This window comes from Danio rerio, chromosome 17 (genome assembly GCF_052040795.2).
Source record: "Danio rerio strain M-AB ecotype USA chromosome 17, GRCz13ab, whole genome shotgun sequence".
NCBI lineage: Eukaryota > Metazoa > Chordata > Actinopteri > Cypriniformes > Danionidae > Danio > Danio rerio.
Genome location: NC_141037.1, coordinates 25255904 through 25281891, shown reverse-complemented (window position 1 = coordinate 25281891; position 25988 = coordinate 25255904). Strand labels below are relative to the sequence as shown.

At 37.4% G+C, this 25988-nt stretch overlaps 1 protein-coding gene and 1 long non-coding RNA gene across 5 annotated transcripts; one reads left to right on the top strand and one right to left on the bottom strand.

Annotated features, from left to right (window-relative positions):
* Positions 1-239: 239 nt before the first annotated feature.
* xpo1b (exportin 1 (CRM1 homolog, yeast) b) lies at positions 240-22771 on the bottom strand. 4 transcript variants are annotated; one of them, XR_015513385.1, is made up of 25 exons: positions 22388-22771; positions 20665-20796; positions 18568-18669; positions 15642-15714; positions 14926-14987; positions 14801-14845; positions 14503-14684; positions 14335-14383; positions 13892-14011; positions 13664-13792; positions 13420-13578; positions 13144-13341; positions 12925-13063; positions 12638-12819; positions 11957-12113; positions 11532-11695; positions 11269-11403; positions 9636-11007; positions 8000-9575; positions 5904-6098; positions 4658-4826; positions 4435-4569; positions 3974-4133; positions 3520-3616; positions 240-1719 (listed from the first exon to the last, which is right to left on the bottom strand). XR_015513385.1 is itself a non-coding variant. In XM_087290480.1 (25 exons), the coding sequence occupies exons 1-25, from the start codon at positions 21091-21093 to the stop codon at positions 1573-1575; spliced, it is 3249 nt and encodes a 1082-aa protein (XP_087146606.1). In that variant the 5' UTR covers positions 21094-22771; the 3' UTR covers positions 240-1572. The 4 variants fall into 4 exon arrangements, 3 of the variants coding, with proteins under 3 accessions (XP_087146606.1, XP_087146608.1, XP_087146607.1); XM_087290480.1 differs by having other exon boundaries at positions 8000-8106; positions 10824-11007; positions 21067-22771; XM_087290482.1 differs by having other exon boundaries at positions 8000-8106; positions 10824-11007.
* LOC141378566 (uncharacterized) lies at positions 21175-24643 on the top strand. Its single transcript, XR_015513396.1, has 2 exons — positions 21175-21951; positions 23999-24643. It is a non-coding gene; the product is annotated as an uncharacterized LOC141378566 (long non-coding RNA).
* The last annotated feature ends 1345 nt before the right edge of the window (positions 24644-25988 follow it).

Here is a 25988-nt window from a genome sequence, read left to right as displayed (position 1 = left end):
GAAGAAACTCACATGAACACCGGTAGAACATGCAAACTACACACAGAAATACCAACTGGGACTCGAACCAGCGACCTTCTTGCTGCGAGGCAACAGTGCTAATCACTGAGCCACCGTGCAGCCCAAAACGCGTAATTATAAATGTTGAATGAGAAAATGATAACCATGTATGTGTATACTGTGTATATAAACCAAGTCAACCCAATAAAAAGAAGAAACCCAAGAGAAATGAGCCAGAATTATAAAATTCCTCCAACTTTAATCAGTTCAAAAAGTTTCACAACAAATGCAACACATAATAATAATAATAAAGGGGAAATTCACCATTGATCATCGATATCTGGATTGGTACATTCTTCTTCCTAATGAGAATGTTGGCATTTATGTCGTTTTCTCAGAATAAAAACTTTTGTGTTTTATCTGGACAGGAAATAAAGATAAAAAGCAAAACAAAATACAAAATTAAATGTAAACTGAGATTTATTTTGCTCTACGTAGTGTCCTGCAGCACTACAGCATGGTAAACAATGTAAATTAGTACAATTCAGGAAAGAAAACAACTCCAAAGCAGTCTCCGAGTGAGAGTTAACATGAGCAGTTATAAAGGTGTAGCCTACAAGAACCCATAAATATTTCAACCACTTGTTTTTTTAAACTTCAATTTAATGAAAGCTCACAAAAGGAGCAACCGTCCTCATTGAGGAAAACAAAAAACCTGATGTCGGCTCAGCGACAACACACACGCACACTCGCACACCCACAACAAAACAGGACGAAACATCTGCGTGTTCCCTTGGTAGTAAAGATGCTGTACAGTGATGCTGATATGAACATGTAGAAGCTGCTGAACACTCCTGTGTAGAAAAAAAACGAAAAGCGCAAATGGAGCGCCGCTTCAAAGCAGCATCGATCAGACTGTTCAACTCAGCTATCCGCTTCACATTCTGCTGAGAGCTACTGTAGTCCCAAACCACACCAAACGCCAGCCAATGAGCACGCAGCACCTGTGCAAACTCACCAATCGCAGACATTCGTTGACATTCTCATTGGCTAAATCACACACACACATAAACTGACACGAGGTACCATCTATACCTGCTGTCAGAACGCACACAGCTCCCTGCAAACAAAACAAACTGCACTCTGGTCTTCATATATATATATAATGTACATGAACAAATACATGACGTGTGGAAGTTGAAACGAAAAACGCAAAAGCACAAGCGAGTTAACTGTACAGATGTGACACTTCATGCACCGTTCAGGTTACAGTGACCAAACGTAAGCTGTTGACAATGGAAAAGTAATACATAAAAGTGTCTGTATGAAACGCGTACTATGCAAATAGGGCCACTGGGTGACAGCATCGTTTACATATTGGCATCGTTTTGGTCAAGAGAGAGCCAAGTGCGGAAATCACCTCCTCGCATGAAGAGCCTAAGTATTTACACACACACACACACACTTAGAGAAAACACACAGAAGAGCAGCCACAACAACACTTTAGTTGTGTGTTGAGCTTGTTTAGGAGTCAGCGCAGTGTGTCTGTGTGTACTGTGTTTGTGTGCAAACTCAGTCACACATCTCTTCTGGTATTTCATGAGGGTTGAGGATGCCAGGCACGGACATCTGCAGCTTGTGTTTCTCCTCCTGGGCCTGACGCAATGATGCCTCCCGCTCCTCCAGGAACAGATCAGATGTGTCCTCACCGGCAAACTCCTGCAGGTACACAGAGAATCCAGTCAGCGGTTTATGGTTGCTACTAGCACAGATTGATCTCTGCTATAATTGTCCTCTCTCTATCTTTCACACACAGATCTGGTCAGGACGTAATAATGTTCAGGGTTCACACTCTAAACCAAATGGCAAATTCCCTGATATTCAGCTCCTAAAAAGCTGAATATCCATGAACTATAATGAACAGTACACGAGCAGCAGTGTTGAGCAGTCTCTCTAGATCTGAATAATTCCGCAGTCGCTAAATTAAACGCAAAATAAAACATATGGTGCAAAACCTGAAAACAATTTTTAAGTGCTGGAGGTTTTTCCTCGAGATTTTGGCTAACCAGGACACTGTTCAAATTTCTACCATGTCATCTGCATTATTTATTATTATTTTTTATTGTATTTTGCCTAATTACCCTAACTTGCCGACTTAACCTGGTTAAGCCTTTACATGTCACCAGAAAAATATCTTTTAGTCAAATATTATTATCATTATGGCAAAAATAAAATATATTAGTTATTAGAAATGAGTAATTAAATCTATAGAAATGTGTTGATAAAATCTTACTGGTAATAATATAATATATAATCTGTATACCATTTTATGTTAAAAATAATGGTTAAATGTTATATTTTTGATGGTTAAATGACTAATGTGCGCTGGGCTAATCAGTTATTCCATTAAACAGCAGTTTCTTTAGTTATTCCATAGTTACCATTAATAAGGTTCAAATTGGGTTAACACTACATGTTTTTTTTTTTTTTAGGTGGAGCTGTCATTAGTATGTTTAAAAATTAGGTTCTCAATTTAATGCCCCACAATGACAAAAGTACATATGAGACCATGCATTCAGGTTTAAGTGTTCACCTGGACTGATATTGCACAAAAGTAAGAGAAGGAATTAAGCGGGGACTATCCTTGGTGAATTTAGTCTTGACAGGCTAAATTAAGTTATTCTTTGCAGCTAGCCTACACCAGAGCAGGCTAACAACCAGGCTAAGATTAATCCTAGTGATTTATAATGTTAGTTTTAATGTCAATGCTACTAGAAATGAATGCGTTTTACATATCTTTTTTGTATTACTTATTATTATTATTATTATATAGTTTTTTTTTTTGATGAAACCTCAAATAAAAGATTAAATAGTCTCAATTATGAAGAAAAAAAGTATAAATGGAAATGATAGATAAATGATTATACTGATAAAGATTAAATAAACTTAATACAATAAAATAAACAGACAACGGGAGTTTCCAGATTGGTGGACAATAGAGGCATTTTTTAACTCACATCAGGTTTTATCAATATTTGTTACCATTGATTCTGTAATCGATCCTGTAATCTGTTAACATGTGCGTGAATGTCCACACATCCTGGCTATCAACATCAGGTTTGACATAGCGGCTTGTTCTCATCCTGGATAAGCAAATGTGCAATGGACTAAGCCTAGAGGACCTAATTAAACTAGGTCAAGCCATGCTTCTTCTGTTATCCTGGCTTTCTTGATTTCAATTTTCTACAATAACGCTCAGGATATAAAAACATGTACGTATACACACACACACACACTCTGTTCCCATGCACTTCAGCTGACCCATACAGTTTCACCACCCTTCATGGTCTCTTAAAAGGTCAAAGTTACAGCACACTTGCTTCCTCACACCATCTCCATTTCCTCCACTCACACCCTCATCTATCATCTGCTCAAATACGTCATTACTACTGACATTGTATTAAAGGCAACCCAATTTATTTAGAGATTATTAAGGCTCTCAACTGGTTTGCAGCTCACCTTGATCTGTACAAGGAAATCCCTCAAGTGCTCCTTGAATGCTGCGATGTCTTGGTTTAAACTGAACAGGCCAGTCACAAATACTTTTACCTGGGCACTACAAAGAGGAAGAAAACAATCATACAGTCAGATTGGAAATGAAACTAGACATGAACAGTTTGCAGACTGTTGCTGCAGAACTAAAACTGTATTAATTAATCTCACAGCAAGATGTCTACTGAGAACAAACAAGCTTTTACCTGAGAGATGTGTTGCATGACATTCAACCAAATGCAATTATCACCAAAACAACTGCAGTTAGTGGATTTACTGACACTGATTTTATTATTAACCTCCTAATGCTCTGAAAATCTGTATAGTACTTGGGTCCTTCTAAACCCAACGCATTAGTATTCCTTTTTCAAAAGATGCAGGTTTGTGAAGCATCAGCTCAGGTGCATTGTGGGATACTCACTCTTGTAAGTGTGGGAAAGCTGATTTAAGCAAGTTGGCCACATACTCCTGGATGAACACTTGGTTGTTGACTGGGTTTGATGGGTTCAGAGTTGTACTGATTTTTCCTTCCTCGACGAGGTTAAACATGTACGCTAATATTGATGCGTGCATAGTTAAACCTAAAGTTTTAATGCAAAAAAAAAAATGACATATATAAGAACTGAATTATAAAAACTAGAGTCAAGCCTGAAATTATTCATACCCAAGCAAATTCTGACCTAAAGCTTTTGTTCGAATGTGAATAAAAGCTGAGAATTTGATGCCTCTTGTACATAGTCCTATTGTCTTTTAGGAGAAGCCCATGTCGCTTCTGTAAAGTAATTTTAAGTCAAAATTTGCCAGGGGTATAAACTATTTCAGGCTTGCAATGATTTAAAATAATTAATAGAGTGTTTTAAGGAGCAAGTGATAGGAGCTGACCGGCTGTGTGTGACGTGTCCGTGACGACAGAGAAGATGTGTTGAAGGATGTCACAGAAGTATGTCTGATAGAAGCTCTGAGCCGCTGCCTCCTCCTGAGCCACATTCTGCAGCAGAGTGTAGAGGATCTGCAGGCCTGCAGGACATTTCACATTGTATGTTATGCTTAATGATTATGGTTTATCAGTTAGGCATTACGGTACATAAGATATCAGTGTTCTCACCAGTGTCTGCCACATTTCTCATAGTGTGTTTAAAAGCCCATATAATGGAGTCCAGCACAAGCTTAAACTGGGCTGGGGGTATGGCCAAGAATGCAGGGAAACAGTGAGAGTTCACCGCCTGAAGCAGGTAGAAGAAATGCGTCCGGTGCTCTGGGTACTCTTCAAAATCCTAAACAAAAATATAAATGTATACTAGTTATTTAGTTGTTTATTTTTTATATCATGGAAAATAAATGGGGACTATATTATATAATATTTTCCCTTTTTACATCATTTAATAATTTTCTTTTTACGTGATAAACATTTATTAATTTCTGGTAAAATCTTATGCATTTCATTATAAATTAATAAATAAAGTAATAGTACTAGTGTTAAAAGTTTAATAAAATGTGTTTGATGAAAAGCGAATCGTAAAAAAGCGAATAATAAATTAATTTATCCATTCATAAATATTAGTACTAGTATTAAAGGTTTTTTTTATCTTTAAGCAAAATGGTTTTTGCAAAAAAAAAAAAAAAACATTTGATCAAATATTGAAAGTCTCTTTATGATTTAGGAATTAATTTAGGTAAGGCTTTATTTTTATGGTCCCTATTGCACATTTTGTTGACAAAGTTGCATTGCAACCACATGACAATCATTTCTTATTTGAGTATTAGTAGACTGTCTGCTTAATATCAGTTGATACTGCTGTTTCAACAGACATTAAACTGACTATAAAAACTTTGCAAGTACATATCAACTTAAACTAACCCTTACCTAACAGTCTACTTATAATCTAATGAGAATTAACTGGCATGTAGATGCAATGTTTGTTCAATTCAACAAAATGCGTTTAAGGGACCATCAAAATAAAGTGATACCGTAATTTATTGTAAGTGAATGTACATAAACCCAGGTAAAAAAGGAATATAATGCAATTCAATGTGGGACACAATCTGCCCCTCGAGGATTTTGCTGGGAAAATTATTTTTATATTTGTGGCGTAAAATGACAGATTTTGTGATGCTTTCTCAAAACGTATGACATTGTGCACTTCAATTCTTGTGTTATGCTTTGAAAATACACAAACATTTTACAATTTGTATATTTTTGATCTCAAGAACCACTAGATTCAAAATTCTGGAGGGACTGAACAACAAACATGAATATAAGAAGTATGATGCAATCTGGCTTTAATAATAAATGACAATGTACTATTAAATATTTATTTCATAATAGTGATGGATAAACAAATGCAGCTTACTTTGTTGATCATGTTTAATGTGCACTCAAACACTGCATCAAATATCTGTGGGATCTCTCCAGTGATGTGTCCACCCAGTTTGTTTACGATTGTTGCCATGGTGCTGAGGACTTCCGGTTCTCTCGCCGCCGGAACATTGCGCTGATAATCAATGAGCACAGCATCCAGCAATGGAGGGACAAAGTTCTCCCCCACCTAGAGCATGAACAAAAAAAAAACACACATGCGCACACAGGCTTAAAGGATGAGCGGATAAGTGTGTGTTGCGTAAGGACATCACTAATCTCAACAGGTTCAGACTGACAGACCTGAAGCAGGTAGAACAGCATGATCTGCATGGAGACAAATACTGAATTTAACAAACGGACAGATATGAGACTTTCGGCTGCTGCAATCATTTCTTGCTTATTCTAAAATAAATTTTGGCCGTTGTGGAGTCTTGTTTTGCTATATTAAAGATAATGATTTTACTTTGATTTAATCACTGAGTGCTATTTGTGAACACAAGAATGGTTTGATTGGTTAATTAAATTTTCATGGAATGCTCAGATAAGAGCACATTTTTTTGTTTGTTGTTGTTATTTTCTAAACCACATTTTTCAGGGTGTGGATGGATAATTTACTGTTAGCTTTTCTCATTGCTTTTAACACTATTTATTTGTTATTATTCACCAATAATGCTATTTGTTTTTATCCATTTCTCCCATAGACAACTGAATCAAATAGCAAAAACGCACTTCTGCATCGCAATATAAGGTCAATAAGCAAAGTGCATTTCTTATGTTCTGTTACATGACATGTTTTTTTTCCAACAATTTTTTATGTTGCCACTGGATAACATTAAATGCATAGTTAAATATGGATTAAACACTTTCTTTGAGCAATTCCCATGTTATGGATGTGACATTACTTGGCACTAAAAACTTAAAACATAAATGCACAGAGAAAGTACTGTATGTTAACTTTATATTGAAACATCTGTTTATATTTTCCAAAACAACTAAACACAGAATAATAAGATGAGAAAAATATCAATCGGTAAACATTTTTTATATTTTAAAAGATAAAAATAAACATGCGTTATGGATGGGACCAAAAAAAAAAGTTTACAGTTTACAAAATACTTTGAAGCAGGGCTGCTCAACCCTGTTCCTGGAGATCTACCTTCCTACAGTGTTCAGCTTTAACCCTGATCAAACACACCTGAACCAATGAATTAGGGCCTGAACAGCACTTAATAATTACAGGCAGGTGTGTTTAATCAGGGTTGCAACTGGAATCTGCAGGAAGGTAAATCTCCAAGAACAGGGTTAAGCTCCACTCCTTTGAAGAACGTCAGTGAATTAGCCAAAAGCACAAGCCAAAAGCAATAATGCCATTCAAAAGGATAAGAGTTGGCTCTCTATAAAACAAAATGATTGCTTATGTATGTATATATGTATGTATATATATATATATATATATATATATATATATATATATATATATATATATATATATATATATATATATATATATATATATATATATATATAATTTTTTTTTTTATTGATGAGGAATAAGCTTTATTATTAAATGTTTAGATGAAGTGTAATAAGTCATACTGGAAGACAATATATTTACTTAATTATTGTTTTATTAAAATATTAATAAATAAACTACCAAGAACTTACATTGAGATTATAATGCTGCTTAAGACTACAGTAACATTGCAAAACAAGTATACTTCTTATATTATTTACAATAATATGTCATTATTATTTATTTATATTATTTTCTTATATTTTTGTAAGTTTTGACAAGTCACTAGTACTACAATTTATATTTTTCCTTTTTCATTCTGAAAAGTGTTAAATTTTGTGGATTTGCTGTGGAGTGAAGATAACTTAAATGGATGTTTATAATATTTCGAAACATTTGCCTCATTTTTCTGTTTAATGTGAGAGTTGTTTTCCCTCTCAACAATGCAGTTTTAAACCTATGCAACTTACATTCGGTGAGACTTCTTTTCTGGAAAAATATAGAAATATACATTATATATTTAACAACTTGATTTTCTTCTGGACTTCCAGCCTTAATAAAGCTTTGGGTCTCACCATTTGTGGGTCATTAGAGCGGCTGACCCAGCCTGAGATCAGCTTTAGAGTCTCCCTCTTGACTGTGCGCATACTCCTGATGAGTGGCTGCTTGGTTACCATCTCACCTATAAAACAAAACAAAAAGAAACAAAAAAAAAAAACAGATAAGCACATACGTAAACAAATCTCTTGTGGTCCTGACTGTATTAATTGTATGTTTACATAATTCATAAATGGTTCAAATAAGCAGATTAGAATTAATAATAATAAAACTATTAATTCAACATTGCTCGTTTTGTGTGAATCTGCAGTGCTATATATAGCTGCTCAAAATACCCTGTAATGGACTGCTGTTCACATACACACATGGTGCTAAGCTCTGTGGCAGCCTTTTGTCTTCCAGCTGAGTGAGTTTGTGTAATCAGACTGACTTCAGTTGAATGCGGATCACTCTGAGGCCCCGTTTACACTAGTGCGTTTTAGTTTTAAAACGGCATTTTAGAATGAAAACGATCCGCGTCCACACTCGCGTTTTACCCAGCGTTTCTGAACTGCTCTCCGTCCACACCAAAACACTGAAAACGCACATCACGTGACCACACACACACACTTTGGCAAGTGCTGCAGCCCATCTACCCAGATGAGAGCTCTGCTGGTCGGACTTCTCATCAAGCATCTCCCACTGGATCTAATCTCACTATATTTATTAAACGTGATATTTCATTCATCTTGTTGTCTTTATCTAACGACATATTCCCTGACTTTGGTCATTGGAATCTATTACTTGTTCTCAGGTAACGTGTTTCGGCTGAGCGCAAAGATAAGTTTATGATTAATGTAAGCACGTAGCCTATTCTGTATATTGACTGATCGCTTGCCTTTATTTCCTATAATGTATAAACTTATTGTATGTTATACTTTTATAATGGCCGTTATCGATTATTAAAACTGATATTCAGCAAAAGAGAGGGTATGTTTCGTATTTTCACTGAAATTGAAAGGAGGCAGTTATCGGCTCCGTTTTGTTATAAATATCCACACAGTGAAGATGACGCTCAGGCAGCACGACGCCTCAACATTTCTGCTGTCTGTTTAGTTGTTAATATTAAAATAAAAATAGGCAGTTCCTTATCAAGTTTACATTTTATTGTTGAGAAAGTGAAACAACGTAGCCAGGGTGATGTGAATAAAGTTATAAAGTACACTGTTCCCTTTGAAGATTTACCCGTGTCCTCGGTATGTTTTCCATATCAAACTGAGAAGAAGAGATGCAGCCTTGATCAAACTTGCGAAGTCTGAACTTACACTGAGAAGATTCAGGACTGAACTGTGTGTTAGGCTACTTAATATTGAGGAAAAGCCCCAATCAGAGAGGCGAATGTCTGCAGCCCCGCCTCCGTTTTCAGATGTCTCCGTCTTTCCCCATCCACACTGAGACGGAGCAGCAGCGTTTCAGAATGAAAGCGGCCTCTCCACCGTTTTTTGAAACGCTCCGTTTTCGGCGCTCAAAAACTCCGGCGTAGTGTGGACGGATGGCGTAACCGTAGCAAAACTTATGCGTTTTCAAACTAAAACGCATTAGTGTAAACGGGGCCTGAGGCCCCGTTTACACTAGTGCGTTATAGTTTTAAAAACGGCGTTCTAGAATGAAAACGATCCGCGTCCACACTCGCGTTTTACCCAGCGTTTCTGAACTGCTCGCCGTCCACACCAAAACGCTGAAAATGCACATCACGTGACCACAAACACACACACACACTCTCGGGCAAGCGCTGGAGCCCATCTACCCAGATGAGAGCTGTGCTAGTCGGACTTCTCATCAAGCATCTCCCGCTGGATCTAATCTCACTATATTTATTAAACGGGATATTTCATTCATCTTGTTGTCTTTATCTAACGACATATTCCCTGACTTTGGTCATTGGAATCTATTACTTGTTCTCAGGTAACGTGTTTTGGCTGAGCGCAAAGATAAGTTAATGATTAATCCATGTACATTCCTGTATATTGATCGCTTGCCTTTATTTCCTATAATGTATAAACTTATTGTATGTTATACTTTTATAATGGCCATTATCGATTATTAAAACTGATATTCAGCAAAAGAGAGGGTATGTTTCGTATTTTCACTGAAATTGAAAGGAGGCAGGTGTTATAGGCTCCGTTTTGTTATAAATATCCACACAGTGAAGATGACGCTCATATATACAGCACGACGCCTCAACATGTCTGCTGTCTGTTAAGTTGCTAATATTAAAATAAAAATAGGCAGTTCCTTAAATCATGTTAACATTTTATTGTTGAGAAAGTGAAACAACTTAGCCAGGGTGATGTGAATAAAGTTATAAAATACACTGTTCCCTTTGAAGATTTACCCGTGTCCTCGGTATAGTCTGCAGACTGCAGCCTTAATCAAACTTGCGAAGTCTGAACTTACACGGAGAAGATTCAGGACTGAACTGTGTGTTAGGCTACTTAATATTGAGGAAAAGCCCCAATCAGAGAGGCGAATGTCTGCAGCCCCGCCTCCGTTTTCAGATGTCTCCGTTTTCCATCATCCATACTTAGACGGAGCAGCAGCGTTTCAGAATGAAAACGGCCTCTCCAGCGTTTTCGAAATGCTCCGTTTTTAGGCGCTCGACAACTCCAGCATAGTGTGGACGGATGGCGTAACCGTAGCAAAACTTATGAGTTTTTAAACTAAAACGCATTAGTGTAAACGGGGCCTGAGACAACCAACAGAGATGCAAATACACACATAATCTTAAACTCGTGCCTACCTGTAATGATAAAATCTGCAATGTACACAGAGAGGCTTGATTGCTAAATTAAAAAAACATACCATTGGTCTGGATGGCAGCAGAGATGTTTTCACTGAGGCACTTGTATACGTTGAGCATATCCAGGTATATTCGACCAAGTTGAATGACAAAAGGGTGTCCCACTGCTTTACACGCTCTAACATTGGTCTTCAGGATGCTGCCCAACTGCTTCACTGTCTCCGGGTCCTTCAGAATGTCCACGTTCTACAGCAAGACAACACTATTTACTTAAAGTCAGTTTTACAAATGGGTTTCAAATCAGGGAAAACAGCACACAGTTCTGCTTAATACAAAAGCTTTCTGATTGGTTCTCTGTAATAACCTGAAACTAATTATGATAACTGGTGCTGTTATATTAGTTGTAGTGTGGAATATCACATTTTTTATTAATTTTAATTACATGTTTGTTACTATAAGCTTTTATGGTGTAAATGAACAAACCTTGCTTTCTGAAACTATACACACCTTTGTGGCCTGCTGAATAATGCTGTCCCACACCTGGTTAGGCAACAACATGTACTTCTCTATCAGGTGTTCCTGCACAGCCTGGTCGGTCTGCGCTCCAATCATATACCCAACAGCTTCGTAAAACGTGTGCACCTGAAAACAGGAAATGGTGACTCAAGTCCAGCTGCTTTCCAAGAGCATCTCAATAGTAGTATATTTGGTATATGTGGAACAGTCAGAGTCAGAAAAGGCTAAAGGAGACAGATGAGTTTATCTGGTACCTGCTGGGGCTGCAGGTCACAGATGATGGTGTTGATGTTGTTGAGGATCTCATCAATGAAGGGCATCACCTCCCCCACCTGCACCTGCACAAAATGCCTCCTGCACTTCTGAGCGATCTTAATGAACGTGTCACATGCCATATCCTGCACTCCATCATGGGTTTCTGAGAAAAACAAAAAGTGAAACACCACATGACTACATCAGTCCTTTTATAATTAAGTTAAAATTAGAAGGTCAGCTTAATGTATTATAACCAATGCTAAAATAGCTAAAACAATAGCAAAAAATGTTGAACTTGCTGAGTATGTGTACTGAAATGACATCAAACATGCTGCTATTTTAAAATCAAACAAAAAGATATCACAACTGTGTACAGACACGCATATCTGATTCTATTCTAAGACTCAAAGCCTTTGAAACTCACCATGCATGAACTCAAATAATTTGTTGACAACTGTTTTCAGGAATTTCCAGTGCGCACGTAGGAATCGTGGGTACTGGCCCACTATGTACATGATGTTGGAGGCAATGATGGCCTTATTATCCTTGCCTCTCTTCTGCTCACACAGACCTAGTAGGTCCTGTAGATGACATAGGCATGTTATTATGGTTTTAATGTTATGTTACAGAATTTAACAACAGCTATATAACAGACCTTTGATTAAATAAGTCTGCAAGTCATTGACTTAAACTGATGTTGTCTTCAGGCCACTTAAGTTTTAGCTTATACGATGCTAGGCAACATCTTTCTCTCACACAGATTTAGTCACAATGGTTAAAAAGGTGCAAATTCATGGATGACCAACAGGTATTAGGCAGAAATATTAATAATTAATTAATTATTAAATTAACATAAATAATTAATTACTCATAGTGAGCCTGATGGTGGGGAGTCATTAGGTGTGAGTGATGCATCTGGGCTCATTTCAGCATCATAGCTGATGATTAAAAATAATCATAAATATAAATGTCTTCAAACAATAGTCTCTGGACTCAAATGCACAATACAGTGATACAATAAACCTTTTAGCCAAATCAAAACAGTAGTCTTGTTCATGGGTAAAGTGTACCCTCTGGCAGTTTTATGTGTTAAAGAGGTCCACACCTTTATGACTGTGACGAGGAACCGCTTCTCATCTTCCTCATGCATGGCTCCACTAATGGAACCAATGGCCCAGCACAGTGTGTTTAGGTTCTTCCAGGACCACTCAGTACCGTTCACCTGATTATGAAGCTTTTCTGTCATAATACGCTCTGTGTCAGCATAGTCCAGATGGGTAAGGTAGACTACAGAGCAAGAAACATATTCAAAATGTGATGGAAACCAACAATAAAGCATAGTTAATTAGACAAAAAATCTGCATTAAAAGTGAAGAATGACTAAGTTCTCACCAAGTGTCTCCCTCATGTTCTTGTATAGATTAATGGAGTCTGTATCCTTCATGAATTCTCGAACCACCTCTCCCTGATCGTTCTCCACCACCAGCACTTCCTCTGGCTTGGCCATGCGGCTGACCATCAACAAACGCACCTGCAGGACAGCGACACACTCACTTATGGGTGCTGCTATCCAAGGTGAATTATTTCTGAGTGGTGTGTTTGTGAGCTAACCTTAGAAAGCACAGGCAGGTAGAGTTGTCTGCGGGGCGGAACATCAAAGTGCTGGCTCCCTGAGAGAAGGGGAGAGGTGGACGTTGAGAAAGGACTCTCTCTGTAGAGTTCAGCTGCAAGGTGGTTCCAGTACTCCAAACAGATCTTAAAGATCTCAGTCTCCTCCACTTCTGACACTAGCAACATGTAATGTAGAGCCTAAATGCAAAAACAAATAGACCTTTAACATAATGGCACAAAGGCTGATTCTCCATAATCAACAGTTTGTGCAATTACCTCCATAAGAGTCTCTCTGAGGTTTAGTCTCTTTTCTATCAGCTGTCCGTGCTCTTTGAGAAAGGTGCAGAGGAACAAGCTGAGGTTCTGAATGAAGTTTTGCTCGTCATCTTTACCGTTGGCATACGCCAGTCGGATGTTAGTGTTCAGGGGAAGCATCTTCAACAGAAAATAAATAAAGAGAACATCAGAATGGCCCAAGGCTGACTTGTACATGATAATTTTGCAGCGAAGAGGAAGTTACTTGTTTGAGCTGCATCATGGTCAGAGTGAAGAGATTGACAAACTGCTCTTCATACTGGCTGACGCTGACTCCTGCTATCTCAGTCAAGCACTTGAGGGTCACGTTGCGAAACATTGGAACATTTAAAAACTATGGACAAACCCAACAATTAGTACAACAACTACAGGCTTTATAAGTGTGAAATGCTTTAATGCTCAAAGTTTCTGGTAAGAACTGCAGACAGGTTACCTTGTATACAAGAGTACTGATGAGTTTAGTTTCAAAGATATAACCTAATGGAATCCAGTTGAGAAATCTCAGAAGAGTCTCTAAAGTAGCATGTACCAGTGGAGCGTTCTGAGAATTTTCCTGAGAAGCAGGCAGAAGGAAAAAACGGTGTTAAGCCAATAAAAAACTCAACAATTAACAAAGGTTTGAACAAATGGCTGATTTTAAAATTTCCATATGGTTCAACTTCAAAACTTTACTCTTGAGACATTAAAAACCAAAGACTTATAAACTATGTTCATGGATTTGAAGTTACTTATCGCTGCAATACGTATTGACAGAGAGGAGAGGAGAATGTGTGCATGATTAGGGGAAAAAAAGTCTGCATAGACATTTACAAAAGGGTGCATTTGGAATGTGTGCATTTTTGCAGGAGAGAAAGACGAAATGAAAACAATATGTACCATCACAAACTGGCACAACTGGAATATCTGAGAGAACTCGTTGCACATGCTGTGGATAGAAACCAGAAAACACAACAATACTGATTGAAATCTAAATCTGGCCTCATTTAATAATCATCAAGTTTAAATTAAGACCGTTATTTTCTTCCTCTTTTAATTCAGTCTCACCTATCCTTCAGATGTTTGGCTTTCACTTGTGTCATCTGGCCACTGGAGAAGTCAAACACCTCCTCACTGAGGAGCTTCAGAATGATCATGTTGTTCTGGCACAAGCTCTCACTGGTGCGACTTGCACCCACAATATCACTAATAAATGTGGGCCAGTGTTTAGGCCACTCCTGCTTCAGAATCTATACAGATCACACACAGACATTTCCACAGCAGTCATCAAATGTACACACATTTATGTCAAGTGACATTTTTGTAAACCTGTAGCATTGAATATTTAATGCTAAACAAACCTCACCTGTACCAATATCATGTTGAGTTTTCCAATGTAAACCTTTTCTTTCTGAAAAGAGGCAGAGCATTTCATAAGACAAACAGCAACCACAGAAAACCGCTAAACGATACAAGTGGAATTTCACTAACCTCAACATTAGCTGCATCTGATGATGTCTTGATAATGAGACCCACAACATATTTTTTAATGCCTGAAAAAAAAGCAGCACAGTGAAGAAAGTCAATGCTTGCAGTTAAACTCCACAAAGGCCCATGAGCTTTCCAGTCGGATGGAAGCAGCTCATCTCGGAGGACTTGTTTCTGTTTGTACATCAGCATATTAAAGATTTGTAGCATTTCTCACAGATGAACAAACAAACAAAAAAAGGCTAGCTGCAACTGAAATCAAATACTGCTTTATAATTAACATATTTTTATTTATTGAAATCATTCTAAAAATCACTGTTAAATCATAAAATAAGCTTTATTTTTTTAATAAACTAGCCTATGAATAGGTGTTTGTCATTTTTTGTTTCACGCCATGCTTTAAAAAAAGAGACTCTATCCTTTTTGGAAACAGATGAACATTAAGCCGAGCAGACGACCTTCCATGCATTTTTAAAAAGGGAATTCAGCTCAACTTGGCAATCACACACTTGATTCTAATGAATGTCTTGGCCTGCTAGAAACGTCTTGTAAAGTCAAGCCTGTCACAGAGGGAAACGTTGACTTCTACATTTCAATGATCCCTCGCTTGTCCAAATCCAGCCTTTGAGCTGCTTATGACTTAAGAATTGATTTAGACTGGATATTAATTACTTGTTCATGTCAAAGTGGCGAGGGGAATTTTTGTGAGTCACTCTTACCTTCGCACTGGTTTCTGGGCAGAATCTTCCATCTTGTTTTAATAACTGTTTCCAGAATCTGCAGAGCATAGTACTGTAATGCCAAGAGAACAAATCAAGCATTAATGACCCAAGCTTTAACCAGCCGATCTGCCAGAGCTGCACAAGGAAAACAAAAAAAATTGCTCTTAACTTTGACTGCCTAATACATTTCCACATATTCTTTTTGATTTCAGATTGAAAACAAAAAACATCATGCAGATTTGACTTGAGTGATAATTGTTGTAATAAAGAACTCAAAAAGGAGAACAAAAAAATCATTCATAATCCCCCATCAAAATCCTAAACAATGTTTGTATGAGATTCTGCAGAAGTTTTGCTGTTTCTGGCCGTGTCACACCAGAATGTGAAAGACAAGAAAGAAGGCATTAAATGGCAAACAGCTAATGGTTTGCTTCTCTGCCCGGCCGGAACGACGCAACAACTGTGTTCGAAAACAAAAAGAACCGTAGAATTCTTTGAAATGCTTTAAACGTCAGCGATACGTTTTCTCATTGGTCGACTACTGACCACATCCCTTTCTGTCTTAAAGTGACACTACTGTTTCCACCAATAACTGGTGTGGGTCTCAAAAACAGCAAGACGAGCCACAGGTTTGGATCTATAAAACTACCTTAAAATGTTTTACATGCTGCTTTTAAGAAAGTATTCATGGTGCATTAGTGTCCTTGTTATGGTCACTAGTGTTATTAGGATCATCAGCATTTCGACTGTAGGGATTAATAAGAAGAGGCAAAAAACGTGAGACAAAAATGTTAATGTGTTAAAGGAAAACAGAAAATACTGATGACAGAAGGATATTAAAGGTTGAAGGCCTGGAGAAATAGGTTACTTGCATATGCAAAGATTTCAGGGTTTCTGCAGGTTTCACCAAGTTAAATTTAAGACTTACGACATTTTTAAGACCATTATCAATGAAACTCAAAAATGGGCTAAAGACTTAGGCTTTTTTCAAATGGCCCAGATTAAAAATATTTTTATTTGACCTATTAAAAAAAACATATTATAATTTAATACATTTAATAATACAATAATAAATAACATTAATAATAAACAATGAAATAAATTAGATTTTATTTCTTAGCTAAATAATTTAAATATTGTGTAAAAACAAGCAAGCTCTACTTTCCATACACTTTTTTTCCAACATAAACTTTCTTTTAAAAAAAATAAATGAACAAAAGCTTTAAAGTTTTAAAAACAAATTATAAACTTAATCTATGCGCAACATTCCAACAGTCCAGGTCGGTGTCATCAGCAGAAAATACATGAAGAATTTTAAACAAATGTTATTGTAAAAAAAATTATTAAACCATTATGATAAATAGAGTTAAAAATGACCTCTATAAAGAGTTTAAAGTTTTACTGAGATGGATTCTTAGTGATTGTATGGGTTTTGGCTAGATTGGGTAGCAATATATGAACAAAGAAAAATTAAGACCTGTTTAAAAAACATTTAAGACCTACAACATAATATTTCAGTAAATTGAGATGTAAGATTTTAAGACCCCACAGAAACCCAGTATTTCACCCAATGAAAATCACCAGTAGGCGTTCACCTTTAATTGTCCCAAGAATTCAAATAAATATTAACATTGCAACAGCATGCAAAGTATTATATTTTGACTGCTCACATGTGATGTTGCAACATTTCTTGGTGCATGATTGGGAGAAAAATTACAGGGCCAGGATAGAAATGCAGAAATGCTTAGGGAGAAAACGGATTGCACAGCACAGACACTGATAATCCCTACAGTGAAAATAGCTGTAACCACCCATGATTGGGGTAGAAATAAAAATGGGGTAAACTGCCTGCCTATCTCCCTGTCGTCTCTCAGCTCCATATGAGGCATGTGCAGTGTGAATGGAGGCACAGCAGAATTGAGAGTAAGGGAATGAAAAGGTAGACCTTGTGGAGGCCTGCCGCCAAAGCCTAGCTGTGTCAAGGTGCACAGGAAGACACACCCCTTTTCGTCCTATTACAAGCAATCAACATAATGGAACATTGTGATTAATATCAAATATGAACAACTTCAATTAATTGAATTTGTTTGCTTTTTCACCGACTGTAAAATAAATTAAGCAAAAAGCCAAATGTTCAACAGCACTTTAAAGCGCTCGTTCTGTATTTTTCTTGATCAATTTAGACAAATTCAAAGAATTTACCTGCTCTGTATTTTTTCCTGTCTGTTCCTCTAGAGGCCTCACTTTTGGGCCATTATCATTTTGATATTATCGATACTGTTGATAAATCAACTCAAACATTAGTAATGACCAGAGTGTTAAGAGCAATCTTAAAAAGGCAAGCAGACGGCAAACTGGGTCAGCAGTACTTTGAGGAAGTCTATTAACACAGTGAGGAAAACCATTCATCCCAAATACAAAAAAGACTTAAGGTTTTATCAGTGCAGAAATGTTTACTTGTAAAACCAGAAATTGTACATGGATCCTCTGCTTTCCTTTATATAAAAATGATAAAATAAGAATTCATGGATCACTGTTTTAATACATCCTGACCTCAAACAGTCAGTCATCAAAGCACCTCTGGCTGCTGTACAGATGGAGGTACTGAGGCATTTCACCGTCAACAGAGGATCCTCACACATCAACTTTAACTCTGACTTTTCTTGACCAGGAAACGAATGCGAGGAGAGTGAAGGAAAATGTGATCTCACATGTGCACAAAGGAATCTGTTTCTGACTTGATGCTAAGCAACCCCAGTACGCTTAAAAAAGGGTCTTGCTTACATAAGGCAACCTTCCTGGTTCGAAAGAAAGAGCCAAAAACCAAATTGTGATTTTGTATGATGTGTGATAAGAGATCAGATCTTCCTCAAAGTATAGAAACCATGACCCACCAACTGGAGCAAGTTGGGTCTCTGCTTACTTTGGTGTTCATGTTTTGAGAGAACTCTAGAATGGTGTCGACTCGTGTCCACGCATCTGGGTGCTCCTTCAAATGAGTCAGCACCTCCTGGGCCATTCTTTGCTGAAACAAAAAAACATTCATCTTAACTTGTATAACACTATGGTGCAACAATATACTGGCTGAGTGTTAATGATGTCAGTGCATTCACTAATGTATATAGTAAATAAACAAACACTGCCATTTAAAAAGTGACATATATATATTTGTACAATTGTAAAAAGCTGCCAACTTTTTATATTATTTTTGAGTACAATTTATTTCTAAGATGCATTTTGAATTTAAACGAAAGAAGAATATTTTCAGTGGTAACAGAATGTCACAGTAAGGTTCCTCATGTAAAAATACATAATTTCTGCAAACCCTAAGGATTTTAAATAACTAATAAAAATAAATTAATTCAATTTAATCCAATTAAACAAAATTTTTCATTTGTTTGTTGTATTGTTAAGCTACACAAAAGTAAACTCAAATTTAATGTTGTAAATGAATCTGTTATATATATATATATATATATATATATATATATATATATATATATATATATATATATATATATATATATATATATATATATATAAAACATACTGTCACTCAACAGATAGAGAACAATGCAGAATACATCAGTGAGCAAATCAATGCAAAGGCAGGTGCAGATTTACTACCGTTTTCTGCATGAACTAGGCCTGAACGATTTGTCCTAAAACCTAAATCTCGATTAATTAAACATTTTAACTCGATTACGATTAATGAAAGATTGTTTAATTTATTTGTTTTATGTTTTTGCCCTCATAGTTCACTGACAAGTTTTGTACAGTAAATGTGCTCACATATTACAAGTGAGAGATTTTTGATTGTGCATTACTTGATTAAAATTAAAGGAAACACACACTATCTACTGTCTATGATTATTTATTGAACATCAATATTGAACAACTGAGATAAAGACAAACAGTGCCTAAAACGCGGCTCTCCACGCCGCGCACCCACGTCACCTCTACCAAACTGACCAATCACAAAGCTTGTGCAACGTGTCGTTGTGACGCGCAATTACATTTTTTTGAGAAGTGTGCAGGTATGTGAACGCTTTGCTGGACTGTATGTGCCCTTGGCAGAAGTATAAAATGGAATATAATAGGATAAATTGGCCTTGAACAAGCGGGGTCACGTAACTCAACACATGGTAGGGAAAGTAATTGAAAAAATTTACTTGGAAAAATTTGATCAATTACAGGTTCTAAATGTCGATTTCGATTACTTTTCGATTGAGCTCCTTTGTGTTATAAATGGAATTATGCTTTCATTGTAATTTGTTTATCTTAAAATGTTTTGAAAAATCATGCATAAGTTCATATGATTAAATTCAAGATATATTAATAAATATTTATTTTTTTAAATAAATCAGGAAATTATCCACTGCCATTTTGTAATACATTTTATTAATCTTAGGTCCAAAATCCATAATTAAGTTGGCCCATAGTTATGTTTGGCCCTTCATTAGAAAAGGTTAGGGCGTTCCTGACCTAGATGATCTCACCCAACTACATTGAATAGGTGTCTAGGAATCTATCAATCAATATATCAATCGAAATACATCATTCAACATCAACACAAAATTTAAATGAATTGCTTTATATATTTTTAAATGCATTTGGATCATATAATTGTAGTTATTTTCTTGTTAAACTTATCAAGTACACAGTTTTGTACCTTTGTTTTCATCAAGTTTTCATAATCATCTTCGCTAGTAATATTGTAAATTACCTCAAAGTAGCTTGGTTCCATTAACGAGTTACATGATGTTTTATTTTAAAATACACTGCTGGTAAAGTGCAGACAGGGTTATATTTATCCAGTCTTTTGTCAAATGATCACCAAATTAATGCTTATTTCAGGACTCTTAGAATAATACTTTCCCTTTCAATCCATTTATTGTTATTTGTATTGACTATTTTATTATTTGATGTGCACTGGATAATTATCAGCTAATGTTATGTTATATCTTCAACACATACATCTGGTGCTGTATTTACCAATTTGTAAAATGATCTTACTTACCTGTGGCCCAACTCCATGGTACAGGCAGTTGACCACATTATCCAGCAGGTTGATATCCAATTTCTGGTTAAAGTCCAGCAGCTGTCTGGCTGCGTGGTCGGCTAACATTGTCATAATTGCTGGCATAGAGCTCTGTAGGGGACAGGGAGGAAACATCTAGCAGGGGCAAAGTCATGTCAAATGAACATATGGGTACAAAAATCCAAACAGCTGACCATTACGCCCCTCCCTCAACCAAACTCGGGATCACCCAAAAAGCCTTATATGTTCTAGCCTGTCAACACAGTAGTGCCTAATGGAGGGTTTAATCCTTAATAACAATAGGATAGGTTGGTGGCGTGATAAAGGTAACATGTTTGCAGCTTGGATATCCTGATGTGTGGAGAAACAAGAGACACTCACTGGGCTCATGATCATCACACCAGCCATTATTCTCTGAATGAGACCACGTGCTAGGCAGCCCTTTCGCTGACGACATTGTTTACATATAACAGAGGCGTAGCGTTACCGAGCGCTCTGCGTTAGTACACACTTTCTTTCTACTTTCATAAGACCACAACCACAAGACCTAATGCTGACTCGTAGTAGACTGAAGGACACTTGAATGGCCATTGCTCAAGCTAATTCAATTTGTACCCCGAAGCCAAACTGTTGCGTAACGAGGTAAGCATTACGGCCAAGAACCAAAAGAAGTTTGGCATCGGAGGAAATTTCAAGAATTTATTTAGACACGACAGTCAAGCTTTATGAGACCACGGGTCTCGCAGGCATAAACAAAGTGATGTGGTGTGCCATAACTAATCGTCAGTACTGCGCAACCTGTTGATTTACCCTCCTTTTCCACACATCACCTTATTTCATTCAGTAAGCTGTGACCACAATAGGATCTGTAACCCAACATAGAGCTACTAAGCATGCACACGTTTTCAAAACACAACTGGGTTGGACTAAGATAATGCCGCTTATGATGTTCTAGTTGTGTTGATATAGACTAGAACCCCTAATAATGCGTCGCTGTACATGACAGCAACTGCGTATGCATACAATCGTACAAAAGCGCTTGAATGGACGCTTTAGCGCGCGACTGACGTTAAAACGTCCAAGCAAACACCTCTTCCGTGAGAAAACACTGACGTTTCTGACGGACTACACCCGTTTTTGGATGACTTCTACGGGGGTGACTTTGCAAGGATCTCCCTCGCTGACTCTGGAGCAACCCCTCCCACCAACAGCATGCTCTGCACCCTACACCTGAAAGCTCTGCAGGCTTCACCAGCAGTAAACCAGGTAAGTAACACACTGTGGGTGCGTTATACGCGTTTAAATAACTAATGCTTTGGCTCTGGAACAGTCCGGAATGCGGTTTACAGTTGAATGACGCTCGCTAAACCCAAACAAGCGTGCTGCTGAAGTCTAACGTTAGCTCGTGATCGGAAGCGATGCAGTTGTTATTGTTATGATGTTACGTGAGATTAAAACTATTTTTCAAACGAACAAACCCCAAATATAACGTTACCATTTAGTCCAGCGTGACACCAGGAGCCATCACGCCACACACCCGCAACATCCAACAAACACTCAGCAGCACAACCAGCTCACTTTCTTTCGACTTCAACCTCCATACGTGCAATTTCTATTCATTTCAACACAATCTCACAGCATCATCATTCTCCAAACCAACCCAAGCACTCTAACTAGAAGTTTGCACCCCAAATTTACCTACCTAAAGTCCAAGCCTTTGAGAGAAAGAAGGTGGGCTTGTCTGCCAGAGTTGCTAAAATAATGTTTATTTGATCCAGTATCGCTGGTGCCTGTTTGTACACGCTTTCTGGAAAAAAAGCTTTAGGATGAGCCGTTGGCTGGTCAGCCACACTATTCCTCTGTGAAGACTACACGAGCTAGTAGCTTGATTTAAGGACCACTAGGATGTGAATTCCGCACCATCAATCACGGCGAGTTCAGTATTTTCTTACTCCGGTTCATTTTACGAAACAAAGTTAACCTTATTTCAGAAATGTGCTCTATACTTAAGTATATTTTGCACCAGGGCGGTATTAGAGTCTGAGCCTGTGCGCCTCTTCTTCTCACAAGCAACAAACTCGTAACCGGTTGAAACCGGTTCAGACTGGGAGATTCCATCTCGGTTTAGTTTTCAGCCGATGGCGCCGCGAAAAGTTTGGATTAACGTCACGCCCATGGCGGCCTGCTAATGGCCGTTGCGTTGCTAAGCACGTCCTCGCTCACACACCATTGGACGGCGAGCACGTCAATCAATCTATACTCTTTCTAGCGCCCACGCGACCGCTCCGCCCGTTTGGAGAAAAAGAAGGCAAACTGCGTGCAGAATGGACCTGTAATTCCTGATATTATTGCTCTCGTGTGTTTTGTTACTATTGTAAGGAAAAGCTAGTTTTAGCGTTAATAGTAACGTGTTTTGCACGACTCCGTCGATAAACATTCGCGTTTATATCCGCCGCGAGCTTTAATTTGATATTCCCCAGCAGTGCGCGTCTGATAATTGCATACATGCTCGGGAAAATGAATTTCAGGGTGGACTGAAGGAGATCGAGGGCATCGAGTCCGTGAGGCGGATGTTGGAGCTTGTACTTGTGCTGATTGTAAGCTGGTAATTTTCCACGAGCCACGAAGGGGAGTGGTTGTTCAGAGTCAGGGTATGAGACGCATGGCATGGGTCAGAGCTTGATACAATTGGCTTGTGATGGTCTCCATAAACTTAACTACCGCGAAATTGACTCCGGTATGGTTGTGATGGATGATAAACGCATCGAATCGCTCAAAAACATCATTATAAACAATCGGCGTGCTGTTTCATACAGACGTCAAACGCTCGCATGTTCACCCCCTCTTCGCTAGTCACGTGACGCAACGCCACTTAAACGTCAGTTGATGGAAAAATACTGGATTTTGTGTGCGCAAACTAATGTAGTGCCTGAACTGAACAAAGAATGAGAACAAGAATACATTGTCCTCTAGTCGAGCTGTCATTTAGGCTTAAATAAAACTTCGTTCCACAAGGTCACAGTGTCGAAGTCTTTCCGTTTAGTCCAGCATGTGGTCAGTATTACACACCTTCTGAAATGGCTAACTAAACAAGCAGTGTTACTGCACTTTAGGAATAGTAATTTTGTAAATGATATGCCCAACAACTGATCTCCCTTTTAGTAGAGGCCAGCATTTATTCCAGTGTTAGCTGGTGTTTAATTCAGCATTGCTGTTTTGTGCATTTAAATTGCTCCAGGTGTGATTTGATAATCAGCTGTTGTGTGAATCAGATCTATATTCATTACCTTTTGTTGTGTTTTATTATATGCAGGTCACATGCCGATGTAAACTTTGGAAGAAGAGATCAGTATGATGTGGCTTGAATGAATGTTTGTTTGTGAATCGTGTCTCAGTGTCTAGAAGTTTCTATGATATAGTTACTCATGTTTTCCAGGAATCAGAGTCAACTACTTTGTAACCCCTGTTCCAGTTTCTTTCTTTACAGCAGGTTTCCTGAAGTAATTAATAGATAGAGAATGGGTGTGTTTGGATAACACAGAGTAATATGTTGTGTTCAGTTGTGTGTCTTGTATTTAGTTTGAATTAAAGTGACAGTTCACCTGAAAATTGAAGAAGAAATTCCTCGTTTAAAAAATGTTGGAATACTTTGGTGGTCAACGGCTGCTGGGTTTTCGACATTCTTCAAAATGTCTTCTTTTGTGTTGAGGGTAATTATGAGAGAATTGTTTTTAAATTTTAGGGTGAACTATTTCTTTAAAACTCCAAAATTAAACACTAACTCTTTTAACGTTCACACATGGTGAATGTGCTCTTATTTTAGAAATGATAAGAAATCTCTTGTGTTTCTCAGGCTATGACTTCACTTTGTGTAAAAGAAAACTCACCATGCTTCATTTCTTTGTTGTCTCAGCTGTTTTGAATTATTTTGAGAAATACAATAAAGCATTGAAACTTCTCTGGAAGTCTGGTTTTGTTTATTGTGGGTTCCTGATCATGCATATGTACAAAGCATCAAAAGTATAACTGTGGCTGATGTGAAAACCTTGTATGCTTCCTATATTAAAGTGTGCCATTAATCAGCTCATTACAGAGGGTCTGAAAGTTAACAGGGTCAGGGGGCGAGTGAAAGAGGTCGTCCTGCCGAAGTGAGCTTAGGAGGGCTACACGTGCACTGTGGCACATACATGTGAATGAAATGGGCTGCTCTGTTTGGATTGGGCTGGATTGAGCCCGTTCCCACCGGTCCTACTAGTCCATTTACATGCATTATAATGACATCACCTGCTCCTCCCCTGTTTGACAGTTGTCATACTTGTGGTGTTTATGTACTGTCTAATAAACTGTTAATATTACCTTATTTATTGATTACATTTTTTTTAAATTGTTGTTTAGCAAATTGGTCACTATAGACAAACAATAAAACTAGACTGTAAAAATCCTGGTCGTCTTAAATTTTTAAGCTAAATGAAATTAACCTTATGAGTTCATTAAACTTGTTTTGTTGAACTGACTTAAAACAGCTTGTGCAACTTACACAATTAAGTTGGAACTTGAATAACTTAGTTTAATAAGTTATAATGAACTAAAAAAAAACACTATTATGACAAATTGATCATGTTTATTTTTTACAGTGTAGTTACTTGAAATAAAATAGAAATCATTTACTCACCCTTCCCTTGTTCAAAACCTATTTGATTTTCTTCCTTCTACACCAAAGAAGATATTTTGAAAAATGCTGGTTGCTGGTCCCCATTTACTTTAACAGGAATCTTTTTTCCTATTAAGGAGTTTGATGGGTGCCGGGCAGCAACCAGCATGTTTACAAATATCTTGTTTTCATCAGGAGAAAGAAGCTCATAAATGCTTTTTAAAAATGTGAGGGAGGATAAATGACATAGCAAGTTTTTGTTTTTTGAGTGTACTTCCTCTTAATAAAATATCAAAAACTAAATGTATTATAGGGTGACAGGGTGGCTGAGTGGTTAGCAATGTCGCCTCACAGCAAGAAGGTCACTGGTTCGAGACCAGACTGGGTTAGTTGGCATTTGTGGAGTTTGCATGTTCTTCCCGTGTTCACGTGGGTTTCCTCCGGGTGCTCCGGTTTCCCCCACAGTCCAAAGATATGCGGTATAGCCAGGGGTGGATTTAGTGATTTTAGATGTCCTAAGCAACTCCAGCCATAGGGTCTCAATTCCTGAAATGCCCCTTTCTACTTTTATTAAATTGTAATTAATTCAGCTGTTTTTTATATCACTTAATCTTTTTTCTTCACATTAACTTAACATTTTAAATAATCAGAT

Bases quoted from the DNA above. Each gene is read 5' to 3' on its own strand.
- xpo1b (XM_087290480.1), bottom strand. From the start codon at position 21,093: ATGGCTGGTGTGATGATCATGAGCCCA. The intron at 13,064-13,143 runs GTTAGCTCACAA...GCTGTCCTGCAG, and splicing joins ACCTGCCTGTGCTTTCTAAG to GTGCGTTTGTTGATGGTCAG. The intron at 4,134-4,434 runs GTCAGCTCCTAT...TTAAAACTTTAG, and splicing joins GGACACGTCACACACAGCCG to GTTTAACTATGCACGCATCA.